The sequence below is a fragment of the Macrotis lagotis genome, chromosome 4, assembly GCF_037893015.1.
Source record: "Macrotis lagotis isolate mMagLag1 chromosome 4, bilby.v1.9.chrom.fasta, whole genome shotgun sequence".
Taxonomy (NCBI): domain Eukaryota; kingdom Metazoa; phylum Chordata; class Mammalia; order Peramelemorphia; family Peramelidae; genus Macrotis; species Macrotis lagotis.
The window spans coordinates 171,635,492-171,651,910 of record NC_133661.1 but is presented as its reverse complement, the minus strand read 5'-3'; the positions used below and the strand labels follow the sequence as shown (position 1 = coordinate 171,651,910).

General features: G+C 33.6%; 1 protein-coding gene across 4 annotated transcripts in view; it reads right to left on the bottom strand.

Moving 5' to 3' along the window:
• The window catches only part of MYO5A (myosin VA), a 232,828-nt gene that overhangs the window by 97,525 nt on the left and 118,884 nt on the right, over positions 1–16,419 (bottom strand). For all 4 annotated transcript variants that reach the window (XM_074234660.1, XM_074234661.1, XM_074234662.1 and 1 more), the window contains exons 9-13: positions 16,055–16,161; positions 11,082–11,347; positions 9,515–9,596; positions 8,089–8,229; positions 3,783–3,908 (exon numbers count right to left, since the gene is read on the bottom strand). In XM_074234660.1, the coding sequence (XP_074090761.1) occupies positions 3,783–3,908; positions 8,089–8,229; positions 9,515–9,596; positions 11,082–11,347; positions 16,055–16,161 (722 nt within the window). The remainder of the gene's footprint in view (positions 1–3,782; positions 3,909–8,088; positions 8,230–9,514; positions 9,597–11,081; positions 11,348–16,054; positions 16,162–16,419) is intronic.

Below are 16,419 nucleotides of genomic sequence, written 5' to 3'. Positions count from 1 at the left end.
GATGTTTTTGTAAGGACAGTAATTTATGGATCAGTGGGATCTCTGATCTATTTATTACACTTAACACTCTTTTTTAAAAAATTTATTTGTCCTAATATTTTATTTAAAATTTTTACCCCAGCAACATGCAAAAGCAAGTTTCAACATTTACTTCCAAAACCTGGACTTTCCAATTTTCCCCCCCTTCCTCCCACCCCACTCTCCCCATTGAGAAAGCAAGTTACTTGGTGTTTAGGTTAAAAATGTGTACCCATGAAACACATTACTACTATAATCATGTTGTATAAGTTAACATAACCCCCCCCCATAAAGAAAGAGAAATAGTATCTCCCATTTACACTATTCTCTCTCCTTTTACCCTGTCCCTCCTCAAAAGTGTGTTGTATCTGACTAGCATCTCTACAATCTTCCCTCACTTCTATCCCCTAAAACCCTCCCATCCCTACCCCTGTACCCTTTTTCCCAACCCTTCTCTCTCTTATTGTTCTCTAGAGTAAGATAGATTTCTATACCCAATTGAGTGTGTGTTATTTCCACTCTGAGCCACTTCTGATGAGAGTAAAGCCTCACTCACTCCCCTCACCTTCCCCCTCTTCCACTCTATTACAAAAGTTTTTCCTTTCCTCTTTATGTGAAATAACTTACCCCATTCTACCTATCCTTTCCCTATCTCCCAGTACATTCCTTTCTTGCCCATTAGACACCATCTTTTTAATATATTATCCCTCCAAATTTAACTCCCTCCTGTGCCTTGTCTATATATTCTCCTTCTAACTGCCCTAATAAATGAAAAGGTTCATATGAGTATTACCAGTATCATCTTCCCATCCAAGATTACAGTTTCAACATCATTAGGTCCCTCATAATTTACCATTCCCATTCACCCTCTTTATACTTCACCTAAGTCCTAACTTGAAGATTGAACTTTCTGTTCAGCTCAAATCGTTTCATCAGGAAAGTCTGAAAGTCCCCTATTTCATTAAATGTCTATCTTCTTCCCTGAAAGAATATGTTTAGTTTTTCTGGGTAGTTGATTTTTGGTTGTAATCCAAGCTCTTTTATCTTCAAAAACATCATATTCCAAGCTCTATGAGCCCTTAATGTGGAAGCTGCTAAATCTTGTGTTATCCTAACTAGTTTCACAATATTTGAACTGTATCTTCTGGGCTGCTTGTGATATTTTCTTCTTAACTTGGGAGTTCTTAAATTCGGCTATAATGTTCCTGGAAGTTCTCACTTTGGGATCTCTTTCAGGGGGTGATCAGTGGATTCCCTCAATTTCAATTTTGCCCTTTGCTTCTAGGGTATCTGGGCAATTTTTTCTAGGGAATTTCTTTTAGAATGATGCCTAGTGGCTTGTTTTTAGTCATGACTTTCAGGCAATCAAATAATTCTTAAATTAAATCTGTTTTCCAATGAGATATTTCACATATTTTTGGTTTTCCATTCTTTTGGTTTTGTTTTATTGCTTCTTGATCTCTCACAAAGTCATCAGCTTCCCTTGGTTCCCATTCTACATTTGAAGGAATTATTTTCTTTAGAGAACTTTTGTATCTCCTTTTCCATCTGGTCAATTCTTTTTAAGCATCCTTCTCCTCACTGACCTTTAAAAATGCTTTTTCCATTTGACCCCAACCATTTCTAAGATGTTATTTTCTTCAGTATTTTTTTCTAATTTCCTTCACCAAGCTGCTGACTTGGTTTTCATTATTTTTCCCACATGGCTCTCATTTCTTTTCCCAATTTTTCCTCTGTTGTCGTTGCTTGATTTTCAAAATGTTTTCTGAGCTCTTCCATAACCTGAGACCAATTCATATTCTTCTTGGAGGAGCTGGATACAGAAGCTTTGACTGTGTTATCTTCTGAGTGTGTATTTTGATTCTTATAGGACCAAAGCAATCGTCCACGGTCAGACTTTTTCTTCTATTGTTTGTTCATTTTTCCCTAGCCTATGACTTGATTTTAACTCTTTGTTAATGTGGAGTTCTGCTTCCAGGGTAAAGGATACACTATCTCAAGCTTTTGAGGGGTTTTGCAGCTGTTTTCAGGGATACTCCCCAGGGATTTTAATTCCTCCAAGGTCTTATGAGTAGCTCTAATGACAAGCATTCCTTTCTGCCCTGGAACTATGAGGAAAGTTTCTGCTCTGCTGTGGCAGTAGAGCTCCTTTTCCTGAGACTGGGACCCCAGACTGGGAGCTGGATCTGACTATGGGTAAAGCCACAGAGTCCTGCCCCAGGGAAAGCAGACACCTTTGCAATCTCCCCAAAACCCCTTACTTTCCATGGGTTGAGCTCTCTTGAAGAGGTTGCCAAGTAGTTCTCCAGGACTGCTTCTGATTCCACGGACTGGGGTAGTGCCAAGGTCTGTGCTGGACTGGGCTCTGTGCTCACTCTGGTGTGACAATTTTCCCACTACTTTTCTCAATTGTCCTTGGCAATCCTTGGACTGAGAAGTCTATAAATCACCACTGCTGCTATAGACCCAGGCACCCCATAGACTGTTGCTGGAGGGCTGGAGTCAGTTCATTCTGGCGTGATCAGGCTGCATAGTGGGTCCTTTCTGACCCTCAGTGTAACAGATCTTTCAAGTTATCTTAAGCTGGAAAATTGTTTTACTCAGTTTTTTTGTGATTCTGCCACTCTAGAATTTAGTTACAGTCTTTATTTAAAGGTATTTGGAGTGGTCTGGGGGAGAGCTTGTGGGAATTCCTGCCTTTACTCTGCCATCTTGGCTCTGCCTTATACTTAACACTTTTAATGAATGTAGGAAGGAACCAAACTCCTTTTCCCTCCACAAGCAGGCAATTCATAATGCCTGAAGCTTATCATTTGTCCCACTACTTCCTTTCCTTCCTCCCATGCCAAAATCATATATCCTTGTGACTTGGAACAAACCATCTGGCAGAAAGGAATTTCCCCTTTAGAAAAGAGGTTGCTTTAGTGAAAAAAAGTGAGAATAAATGGTTGGTTGGAGGAGACAAAGTAGAGTTAATAAAGATTAGAGATAGAATTTGGGGAGACAAGTAAAATTAGAAAATTCCATGGTGTCATTTCAGGGATAAATTCGTATGTTTCATCCGCTAAGGATTATCAACCTCATCAGCCAACTTTCAAAATTAAAAGCTCTATCTCTTTAAGGGATATCTCAAAGTTTCCAGTCAAGATCACAGCAAAACTGGAGAGACAGTCCGTATACGTAACCTTTGCAAAGACAGTAAGTAACCTAGATTCACTCACCATCTCTACCTCCACTCCCTATCTGCAGTCTCTCAATTATTTAACAGCAAAATTCAAATGGAATTGAAATATAAACAAGTAAACAATATAATTCAATATAGGCTAATCAATCCACAAAGCTAAAGATTGAGAGAAAATCCTGCAGAGTAGATAGAAATCTTAAGTTCAAGTCTTTTCTATGACACACATTGGCAGTGAAAGCACCAGCCTTGGAGTCAGGAGTACCTGGGTTCAAATCTGGTCTCAGACACTTAATAATTACCTAGCTGTGTGGCCTTGGGCAAGCCACTTAACCCCATTTGCCTTGCAAAAACCTAAAAAAAAAAAGTACAGGCTGACCTGTATATTCTAGACAACTCTCCATAACTATAATTTGTAGAGAATGTATAAACTTGTATTGATAGAGAGTGTTTCCCCACTGGAGCATTCCCTATATTAATGAAACCAGAGGGTCAGGTCCTATTCCTGTCCCTAAAACCTTTATGAAAGAAGGAAAAGTTTAAAAGAAATAAATAAAAACAATCTACAGCAAAGCATTCTTACTTTGTCAGCAAAATGCTGAATGATAAAAGCTTTGTTTGACATTCGGGGCTTTTCAAAGAGTGCACATTTGTTCAAATGTGTGTTGTACAACTTCTGGGCCCAGGTGTCATCTGAACCTTTAGGCATCTAAGAAGAAAAAGAAGACAGCAATTAGAACATAGCTGTAATGCTCATCTGAAGCAATTAAAATGGCAAACTACACTTCCTGTCACTACATAAGAATCTTTGTCATGTTGCTGTTGACTCACTTTGATGATCTGCAAGCTAAAAAGCAATTATTATTAAAAGTATAATTTAATATTTTCCAAGGCTTACTTCAAACATTTTTTTCATTTTCATTTAACATGTTTTATCAACTTAATTAAATGGCAAGCTAGTCAAACTAAAAGACAAGCTAATGAAAGAGGAAATCTTATAAGTATATGTATTCTTGACATGTTAAGAAATCAAAACAAGCTCATAGGAAAATGAAATTTATCATATATATTGAACATATTCAGAAAGAGAATTTTTTAAATCAAATACCAAATGGGAAAGTTGTGATTAAATAAAATCTTAAAAATATCAGAAGATTTTCTAAGTATAAACTCAATATAAAACAATAATATGATAGGGGAGTAAAAAAAATTATAATAGATTTTCAGCTATTATTAAGAAATACTGTGTCACATTCAACTGAGATCAATGTATAACATGGAACCAATGTAAGGACTAACAGAATGCCTTCTGTGGGGGGTGGGAAGCAAGAATGGGGGAAAATTTTAAGACTCAAAATAAATAAAATCTTTCTTTAAAAAAAATAAAAAGTAAAAAAAAGAAATATTGTATCAAATAAGAAAAGTTATATTATGCTCACTATATTCTACTCTTACTGAATAATATCTCAAAAACTTTTAAGTTCTGAGTTCTTAAGGACACTGGTAAACTGGAAAATAACCAAAGGCAAGTAATCAGAATGGTAGACTTAGAGATAGAAAGGATCAAGAGTTCAACTAGCCCAACCATTTTTTTCTAAAGGAAAAAACGAAATCCAGAAAGGTTTAAATAACTTGCCTAAGATTGCATAAATAATAAAAGAATGTTTAAGAATGTGAAAAGATGGGACAGCTAAGTGGTGTAATGGATAGAGCATTGGTCCTGGAGTCAGGAGGCCCTGAGTTCAAATCCTGCCTCAGACACTTACTATTACCCAGCTGTGTGAACTTGGGCATGTCACTTAACCCCACTAACTTGAAAAAAAAAAAAGATGAGAAAAAATTTGAGGGAACATGGCAGTCTCTTCTGGTAAATAAAGGAAAGATTAATCTTGTGCTGCAAGCCCCATAGTGAGTAACTTGAAAATCAAATTTAGGGTTAATGTCAAGAAAATTTTTCTAATAATTAGAACTACCCCAAATTGTATAGAATTCTTGAGAGGTAGAGCATTCCTAATGAACTTTTCAAGGAAAGGTTAGATCATGTAGAGGATATTTGTTTAAATAAGAACAGGTTAGATGGCCAAGATGGCCTCCAAGGTCCTTTCTAACTCATTGATTTTATGATATTTAGTTATATCTTAAATTATCAGATAACAAAGATAGATAGATAGATAGATTTCAAATATATTTCAATATATTTCAAATATTTATGGTGTCAACATGTTTCTTGAGGATAGGAACAATGTGCTTTAAAAACTAAAGCTATGTATTAAACTAAAGCATTGTTGTTATTTTAGTCGTATACAACTCTTCATGACCCCATTGAGATTTTGACATTTCCATCACCAGCTCACTTTACAAATAGGAAAACTGAGGCAAATTGGGGTTGAATAATTTGTCCCAGATCACACAGAACTTGGGTCTTCCTGACTCCAAGACAGACACTATATCCACTATTCACCTAACTACCCATAAAACTAAAGCACCTCTAACTTAAATTTACACAGAGAGCATAATAGAAAGAACACTTGTCTCTGAAATTATAGGATCTAGGTCAAATTCCGCCTTTGATTCTTTTCACTTGTGCAAACTTGGACAACTCACCAGCAAACTGGACCCATTTCCTCATCTACAAAACAAGGAGGCTGGCTAGCTGGTCCCTGAGTTCACTGAGTTCTATGATCACAAGTCAATTACTAAGTTGCTAGAATCAAACAAAATGTTACCAATGTTATATTACAGAAAGATAAAGTATTATGTATTTAGACATTATAATAAGTAGTAGTCTCTCTCTCTCTCTCTCTCTCTCTCTCTATATATATATATATATATACACACACACACACACACACACACACACACACACACACACACACATATATACTTTCTCCCCCCCCCCCCCAAGGCAATGTGGTTAAGTGGCTTGTCCAGGGCCACACCACTAGGTAATTATTAAGTGTTTGAGGCCACATTTGAACTCAGGTACTCCTGACTCCAGGGACGGTACTCTATCCACTGAGTCCACCTAGCCACCCGCCAATATATATTTTAAGTAAATAATATCAAGGTTACATGGTATAGTGGATAGCTCAGGTATCAACTAGAATAACATCTCTGGGTTTCAGTTTTCTAATCTACCCACTGAGAGAGGTCTACCCTATGACTGCTAAAGACCTTATTAGCTTTAGAGCTAAAATCCTACAAAGGATGAAAATGTATTTTATTTATTGATTCTTTATATAGTCAAAAATATTAGTGCTTCAAGGGACTTAGAGATGATCTAATCTAACTCTTATTTTACGGGTAATTTAAATAACTTGTTTTCAGTCTCAGCTGTCAACAACCACTAAAAAATGTTAATTATTCAAATGTTGAAGATCTTTCATTTAGTAGAGAAGAAAATAAGTCAATAATTCACTAAACTTTTGTTTATCCCTCTAAAGACAAGGGTTAATTTTTAAAATGCTTTATGGATTTACTGTATTATAGCATAAAAATGAAATGCTAAGCTTGAATTTCTAAGATTAACTGTAAGACTTGTAAAATTCAAATGTATGAGAAAACTTTATATGCCATCAACTCAGAATTGGTAATCATATTTATAGAGAATGAAGTTGATGCTAAAAAAAGTTTACTAATCAATTTTTGTAAATACACCTACAGAGTGGAAGGTTTAGCTACTTTTATGAATCTATTATGAAATAGTTCAAGTGGTAACTCTTATCTCCTTAATACAAAAGATAAAGTAAGTAATAAAAAACTTAGTGTTTGGTAACTTGAGGTTGGCAGATGACAAAATGGATAACAGTGATTGTTTCATCAATTTTAAAATGGTGACAACAATAGCACCTCTCCCACAGGGTTATAATGAAGATTAAAAAAATACTTAGCAGTGCCTGGCAAAGGTGCTTCATAAATACTTGTTCCCTTTTCTTTTCCCTGATTTATTTGAAATAATAAAGTTTTAATTGTACTTTCAAAACATATAGCTAGTGGCCTATATGAAGACAGAATTCATTACTCAAAATAATCAGCTTTGACAATTTTAATTATATTAGTATAAACCTTAATTTATGATTTACTAGTTACTCTTTCCTGCTATGAAAATTGATCAATGGTTAAATTATAGTCATGATACACATGCAACCACATCTTGATTTTCTGGGACAATGAAGGACAGTAGTACCAGGCAGAAAAGAATCAATGGATGATCTCAAACCATCTTTTGAGCCATTTTTCCTCCCACTTCTTTTGGAGAAAGATATTAATAATTAATGAATTATCAAAAAAGAGAGGTAGCAAAAGAAAGGAGAAATGGAATAAATGGAAAATCTATCTAGGTAATTAGTCTCAGAGTAATTGAAAGTGGGTTGAAAAACAGCATTTTATTGGAAAACACAATCTGCATTATAATATGATTTATATTTAATGTGGGTGTGAATTACTTAAAATTTCTTTCAAAGATAATTTAATACCAAGGTTAAAAAAACTCAAAAAGGGAGTCAATCATTTCCTTAAATATCTTTTACTATTGAACAAAAAGAATTAAACACACACTGTTAGCATGACAAAAATTTCCAGATAAGAAAGTTGAAAATATTCTCTCATATAGTTTAGAATGAGATTTCTTTAAAAAGAAAAACCAAAAAAAACCTCTACATTCTTCAACCATCATTAGCAAAATGGAACTTTTGGGGAGTTATCAACATAGTTGTAAAGTAATTGGCACATGCAAATGATAAAAAAGGATTGCTTATCAATAGGTAAGAAAGGCACTAAAATCAATCTTACATGATTTATGAATTACTACTTGCTCAAATCTCATCCTTCCAAGCTTCTTTTACATCTTACAATTGACCTAAGGACTCAACTGAAAATATTGAACCTACCTTGCATTCTTCATCCAACAAATCCAGAATCCCCAGTTTTGCTTCTATAAGGTTAATACAAGGTTGATTGTCATAAAAATCTATGAGAGTCCAGGGAATTTGCTCCTTCATATATTCTTCTTGTTCTAATTTAAAGACATGCTATGGAGAGGGGGAAAAAAGTCACTTTTATAATTGTTGGCTTCAAAATACATATATTGAGAATCTGTGCTATTAAGAAGATTATAAAACTGCTGATTTTCAATCACTGAAATCTAGTCAGGGAAACAGAATGAGGACTTATGAGATAGTATAACTATTAATCAGTCTCAAAATATGGGTATTTCTAAATGTGGTTGATCTAGAAAGCAGTTCATTTCTATGACTTCTTAAACTGTTGTACTATGCAATGTATGTGGCTGTAGATGATATGGAGGCACAGAATTAAAAAGTTTAGCTTCATTTTAGTAATATTTACCATGTCAATGGAAATCAAATTCCATCTCTCCTCAATTTCAAAACAAAAGATGAAAGCTGTATGCTAGCAGCACATTTACATAAAAGATGGTTACCACTGTCTTTGAACATAATGGTCTCTGTCTTTTTTTTCACTTTGTTAATGATGAGTAGTCTCTAAAACAGCAGAAGCATTTGCCTGAGATGATAATATTCAGCTGTCCCCTTAGCTAAGTTTTTATATCAAAACTAAACTGATTCTTTGGGCCCCAAAAACACTACTTAGGTGTCAAAATGTTTGAAAATAAATATGGATATAGAGTATTATGTTCAAATGATCATAGAATTATAAAATAGTACCTGAAAACCTTGAAATGCAAATCAGTAAGCCCAAGTTAGTTATCCAAATGCCAAAAATTGAAAATAGATATGACATAAAAAATTACCTACTATATAAGAGGGTAAAAAAATAAGGCTAAAGAAACTTTTCTATTGGCTCATTTGAGTAATAATCATTGCTTGATAAAAACATGCTCAGGGGGGGCCCCTTTCAGAGAGATTCCTTCACACCATAATACTGTGAGGATAAGATTTAATTTCTGATTCTTATCATTTAATATTGTCCATTAGAGTTAAGGTAAATTTATTAAAATCAAACAAAAAATAAATATAAAAAAATCAAATAAAAAAAAAGAATTAGGTAGATCTTGGAAGTATTAAAAAACTGTATTTTACAAGTTACTTCCTGTCTTGGTACTCCAAGCACTTAGAGGCACAGATCTTCAGTGTTGTTCCCATTGAGCAATTTAGAGTCAGGGTGCATTTGGAAGTCTTACACAATCATGATAGACTCTGGATGTTATATTTAAGTAATACTCATCATTTGCTAAACTATTCTAAACAATTCACTTCAGGAACCAAACTTCAAATTCACCAGTTTTCAAAGGAATCAATTTTTAGCTAAGTATAATACAGGAAAGAAAAGTCTTACCATGTTGAATTGTTGCTGTAGTTTCTCATTGGCATAGTTAATGCAAAATTGTTCAAAGCTATTTATCTCAAATGTTTCAAATCTGTAAAACCAAAGATAATTTGCTTTATGAAGAAAAAAATCACAAGAAACATTGCACAACAGAAACAATAAGAAAAGCCCTCAATTTTCTGAAATTCTCTTTTCAAAGTAATGAAGTTTGATTACTTTCTTGGAAGAGGCTCTCAAGTCAATGACACTGACCATGAACCTGAATGTCCACCAGACTCCAGAAGGTTAACAAAAAAAATATAAAGTACTGTCAGGAGAATGAGCTTTGAAAATCTCAGTGAAAATCCAAAGTGGAAGACAATTAAAGTCATCAATAAAGATAGTATTAACATAGCATAAATAAAAAAACATATAGTATTTGAGGTAATTATAATACTTTATGATCAGGACAGTTAGGTAGTATAGTAAAGAGAGAACCAGCCCTGGAGTCAGGAGGACCTGAGTTCAAATTTGGTCTCAGACACTTAATACTTACTAAACTGTGTGACTTTGGGCAAGTCACTTAACTCCATTACCAATGCAAAAAACCCCAACTTCCCCAAAATATTTTATAATCAATTTAAAAATCACCATCATTCCAATATTCTCTTGGTACAACTGTGATAGAAACAAAAAAATGAATAATTTTTTTAAAAAACCAGTTGACAAAAAAAAGTATTACATCAGACATAAATGTACAGTAATTTAACAGTAAAAAGTAGAATATATTGAAGGAAAAAGTTAGAATTAAACTAGATTTATAATTCAATTCAATCCAAAAAATACACATTTATTAAATGCCTTCTATATCTAATGCTCTATTCTAGGTGCTAAAGACAGCAAAGAGAAAACTACAACACAGAGAAAAACCTCAAAGAGTTTATAATAGAGTAGGGAAATAAGACATATATACACAAACAAATAAAATACAAGTCAAAATCTAAGAGGAACATAAAGGTCAAAAAAAGGAAGTATGTCAAATTTGAGGAGGAAAAGTATAACTTCTCTCTAGGAAGCCAAAAAAAAAAATTCATATGGGAGGTATGGGACAATTCTGAGAATTCTGAATTTGTGTCCCTTCCTTTTTTAGCCTTTTCTGTGTTGTCTTCTCCCCCTGGAATGTAAACTCCTTGAGGGAATTTTTTTCTATTTGTATTTCCAATGCCAGATACATAATGGCTGCTTAATATGTACTGACTATTATATGAGCATTTGAGCTGAGCCTTGAAGAAAACTGAGTTTCAACTCAAAAGAGAAACCACTCCAAACATGGGGAATGTCATGATTAAAGATAAAAAGATGGAAAATTATAATGATAAATTATGAAGGAAGTGAAAGCAAAAATATTTTACTAGAGAGTAAACTAGAATTGGATAATATAGGATCACTAAGAAATTCTTTCATCAAAATGGGAAGCTAGAGTATCTAATAGCACCCTGTAGTTATTTGCTTATTTCTGTTTAGTAGTAAATTTTCTACTACGTAAAAGAAATAATATGAAAACAAAATTCCACTAAAATTAACATACTACACTTACCCATAAATATCCAGCACTCCAATAAAAGAGTGCTGCTTTACAGCAGAATGAAGAGCTTGATTGACATGATCTACAATCCAGTTAAAAAGTTTAGCATAGATATGTTTAGCCAAAGCATCCCGAGCATTAGTGGCCTGCAATTTAGGAATTGGTTTGATATAGGTCTCAGTTGCTGTAGCCAGCTTCCTATGGCAAAGCCAATGAGACATTTCGTCATATTCAACTCCCATAAGATCACAGAAAATGCTAAGAGGTTCATGTTTCGGCTGTAAAAAGAAAGTGACTCATTTAGTTAAGTAATACAATTAGAATTTTCTAGAAAATATTTGTGAATATAGAAAAGAGAAAACAGGAAATCTCTGAGAATAAAAAAAATTGACCAGGCTCACCATATGATGATTACTGTAGTACTAATATTAATAATAGAAATTAAGATATAAAAACTATTAGTAATTATTATTGATTTCATATAGATACCTCAAATTTCTATAGTGCTTCATGTTTTCCCAAACTATTTTTACATGAATTGTCTCATTTTATTCTTTTAAATTAGTTTATTTTAATTCTAAATTCAAACAATGAGATTAGCATTTCCATATACATAGCAGAACCAAAAAAAAAAGATTACAAAGTTTCACTTGATTTTTTAACAAGATCTTCATGCAATTCATAAAGACAGCATTACTATCCCTACTTTTTAAATGAGGAAACCAAGGCATAGAGAACAATGGCAGAAATTCAGGTTATAGAACCAATTAATGGTGGGGTTTCAATCTAGGTATCCTGCTCTTATCACAGTAACATACTTCTTCATTTTCCTTCTTTTTTCCCAGCTAGTCATTTTAAACACAAATATATTAAGCATTTAATAGCAAACTGTATTATTGAAATGATGATACTAGTCCCTAAAATAAGCATTTTAAGTATACGTTGAACATTACATCATTTGAAAATAGGTCAGTACATTCTATACTTATTTTCTCTGAATGGAGTCACTCACTTCCTGAGCTAAATTCCCTGTTTTATTTAAACATCTTGGAACATTTACCTATTATAAGTAAAAACAAATTTGGGAACTTAACAATCAACATTAACATAAAACAAGAAATAGAAACTATTCCATCCAGAGTGATGCAAAAAAACTCAAATGGATTAAAATCAAAGTCCAAATGAACTAGTCAATATTACATGAATTAAATTTCTAAGGAAAATTTCTTCTATCAAGTATAAAAAGTATAAATACTCTCTGATAATATATTATTTTCTATTGTAACCATAGATGAAAAAGTGAAGAGAAAGGAAGCTAAAATTACATTTTAAGAAAACTTTAAAATAAAATATCTGATGATGATGATGATAATGATGATCAGTAATAACTCACATGACTTTTCCATTATTTGGTTAGTGTAGTGAAATGGAAAATGAAGTCAATTTAGGAATGACGGGCCTCAACATAATTTGGACAGAGGTTTCTATAAGCAGAGGTTAAATTAGCTTTTGAGTCCTGATTCTTTTTTTGTCATCTAATTTCATAGTGTCAATGTATGCGTATGGTGCCAGCAGGAGTTTATTGTGGACCAATAGCTTCAAAATCACAGCATTCCCAAACATAAAAGGCTAAAATTTTCAAAAAACACTTTTAATAGATTAGAAAAGTCAACAAAGCAAACAAAAGATAAAAACATTAATGTAAGAAGAACTAGAAACACTGACAAGCTATCCAAACAAAGTTATCTTGCTCAGTGTTTTAAAAATCTGGGACGCATAGGTGGTTGATTTGTTCCTTTTTGAGGAAAATTTGGAAGCAGGATAGTAAAAAAATATGTAATACAACCAAGCAATACAAGTCATCAACTTCTGTCAGACAAGTTAAACTGTGTGTGTGTGTCTGTGTGTGTGTGTGTGTGTGTGTAACAAACTAAATTATAATTATGTCATTTTAAGTTGTTCTTTAGCCTGATTATACATATTTTTATGATTATATTCTTAAAATATTAATACATCTCAGTCTCTCATTTTTCTCCTACAAAGGCCATAAAATTTCTATATAGCTTTTTTGTAGCAGTTCTAGTCACTGTCAAGTCAAAAAATTTTCAGTTAAAAAAGAAAGAAGACAATTCAAAGAAGTAGAGAACGTTGAGAAAGAAAATGACTTCTGGGGAAATTGCTCTAAACCAATAGCATAATTGGTCTACTCTCAGGATAATCTTCCCTCCATTTCTTAAGGTCAAGAGAAATACACTAACGTTTTAAGAAAGACTTACAATGTTGTCATGTGGTTTCTAAACTAGTATTAATATTCTTGATTTGTAAAATTATAATGATTTGGGAAAATTCAGTATATTGAAAGCAATGTTAGTCATATGGATATCAGTGAGTTCACCTGAAAAAAAATGCAGTATATAAGATTTCTTTTTTTTTTCTTAGGTTTTTGCAAGGCATATGGGGTTAAGTGGCTTGCCCAAGGCCACACAGCTAGGTAATTATTAGGTGTCTGAGACCAGATTTGAACCCGGGTCCTCCTGACTCCAGGATCGGTGCTTTATCCACTGCGCCACCTAGCCACCCCATATAAGATTTCTTTAAAAGAATCAAGGCCTAATCAGATAAATTCATACAGAGAATTCAGTGACAAGGAATAGATTAAGAAAGACTCAGAAGTTAGTAACTTGCTTAAAGTCACTCCAAAAATAATGATCATAGAATGAGAAAAAAAAACAGAAAAAAAAACACATGGTTTGACCATGTGGATTGAACCTTTCTCCACAAACCAAAATCAATCCATTTATCAATCTATTCATCTGTCTAAATAATTTATAATACCTCCTCAAATACCAAAGTATCTTAGCACATCATATTTCTTTAACTTCTTGAAAAGTTCAGAAAAGAATAAAACTTTGCATTCATGTTGATCAAGAACAAGTTAAAATGAAATAAACCTTAAATATTCATTTCATGTTTGCCACTTTTTTAAAGAAGTGGTGCATTAGGGGCAGCTAGGTAGCACAGTGAATAGAGCAATGGTCCTGGAGTCAGGAGGACCCGAGTTCAAATTCGGCCTCAGACACTTAATAATTACCTGGCTGTGTGACCCTGGGCAAGTCACTTAACTCCATTGCCTTACAAAAAAACTAAAAAGCGGTGTTCTCACAAACTCAAGAACAGAAAACAAACCTCTATTCAGAAAACAATAATTTTTTTAAAAAAAATCTTAGTTCTTCAATCAATTAAAGGATCAAGACAGGGAGGAATAAGAAAGAAGAGCTACACTGTCTAATCTAAGAATGGCTCTGAGTTTCACTACTTTTGTGATCTATAGTTCTACCTTCCTTGAGTTTAAACAAAGTAATTATGGATTTAGTGTTCATGGCTACATCTGAGCTGCCTTTTTTTTCATGATAATGAAGAAGACTGACTTAAAGAAATTGGACAAGAAAGCCCCAAAATGACATAGTCTACTATTCTCTATTGCAATTTTTAAAAGCAATAGAGGGGTGGCTAGGTGGCTCAGTGGATAAAGCAACGGCCCTGGAGTCAGGAGTACCCGGGGTTCAAATCCCATCTCAGACAATAATTACCTAGCTGTGTAGCTTTGGGCAAGCTACTTAACCCCATTTGCCTTGCAAAAACCTAAAAAAAAAAAAAGCAATAGACGTGGAGTGAGAGGACCTAGGTTAAAATCTTGACTTTGATACTTCTAAGATGTCCCATGGCAAGACACTTATTCTCTCTCACTTTCAGTTTTCCTTTTGCCATAAAATGAAAAGGTTGAACTAGACAATATCTAAAGATTATTCCAACTCTAAATCTTTGATTCTATGATACTAAAGGAAAGACAAACATGAGAGGCAGAGGTCAAAAGAGATATCCACCAAAAAAAAAAACAGTTTAAAGCAATACTCCCAAGAAAAGGTCTCATAACATGCATAATGTCAGAGACATACACAGACCCATAAAGACACACAAGAATAAAGGGTTCAAACACATAAAAGGAAAACTTTTAGGAGCTAAATATCTAACCTCTCTATAGGTCCTTCATCTTCTATAATCATATTAATAGTCATGATAATAATAGTAATAATAAAAGTTAACATTTTTTAATAAAGTGCTACTATAAACTTAACAAAGTAAAAGGACAACCCTAGACCAGGATTCCAAAAACTGGGGTCCACTGAACTTGTTTTTTGGGGGGTTTTTTTTAGGGGTTTTTTGGCAAGGCAAATGGGGTTAAGTGGCTTGCCCAAGGCCACACAGCTAGGTAATTATTAAGTGTCTGAGAACGGATTTGAACCCAGGTCCTCCTTACTCCAGGGCCGGTGCTTTATCCACTGGGCCACCTAGCCACCCCTGAACTTGTTTTTTAAAAAATATTTTGATTATTGTTTTTCAACATAATTGGTTTCCTTTTGTCCAAGACATATTATTTTATGAATTAAAAAATAGAATTCCCAAAAGAGATTTGTGAGTTTTCCCGGACTAGTCACTCAAGGATTCCATGACACAAAAAAAGGCTGAATCCTTGTGAGAGGGTCTCTAAGGTTTTATGGTCATTTGTGAGCATTCTACAAAGAAGATCACTAGTAATTTTTAAGTATACATTGTATTTTCAAAATTGCAGGTATAAATTGAGATATTATTTCTTTCTAATGATACTTGGATCAAATGATACACTGCCCCATCAACCAAAAGATATTAAGTTACAGGACAATCTGCTTGTAGGCTGAAGGTTTCCCACCATTATTTTAGAGACTAGAAGACTTTCACGAGGTTAAAAAACTAGAACTGGGACTCAAAATACCTTAATATCTAGGTCAGTACTCAAGTCACTGTATAAAACTGTTTCTCTGATATGTTTTTAAAGAGATGTCAATTAACCTGTTTGTTTTCATTTTTAAAAAATCAACTAAACAAAAAAAAAGCATTATTAGTCCAAAAATGCAAGCACAATCACTATTAAAATGTTTTAGACTTACAGGTATTGAGCAACTGTCTGAATCCCGGGAAGTAAACCCAACATTGCCTAGGTGAAGGATGCCAGCAAGTATTCGGAAAATTCCCATCTGATAGGACTCATTAATTCCTAAAATAATATTAGAACAGTATAATGAATAAGTAGCAAATTTCAGAAAAGGGACTTTTAGACACACAGCCAAATCCTGATTATCCAAACAGATATATTACATGTTAACATGATAAATCAGACTTTCGTTGATATTCCCATATTGAAAATAAACCCTTTGCAAAAATTAGTAATGTCTCTGCTTATTCTTACTCAGATTATAGCTTGAAAACCAACAGGAGTCAATTCATTTTTGTTTCTGTAAGCCCTAAGAATGGT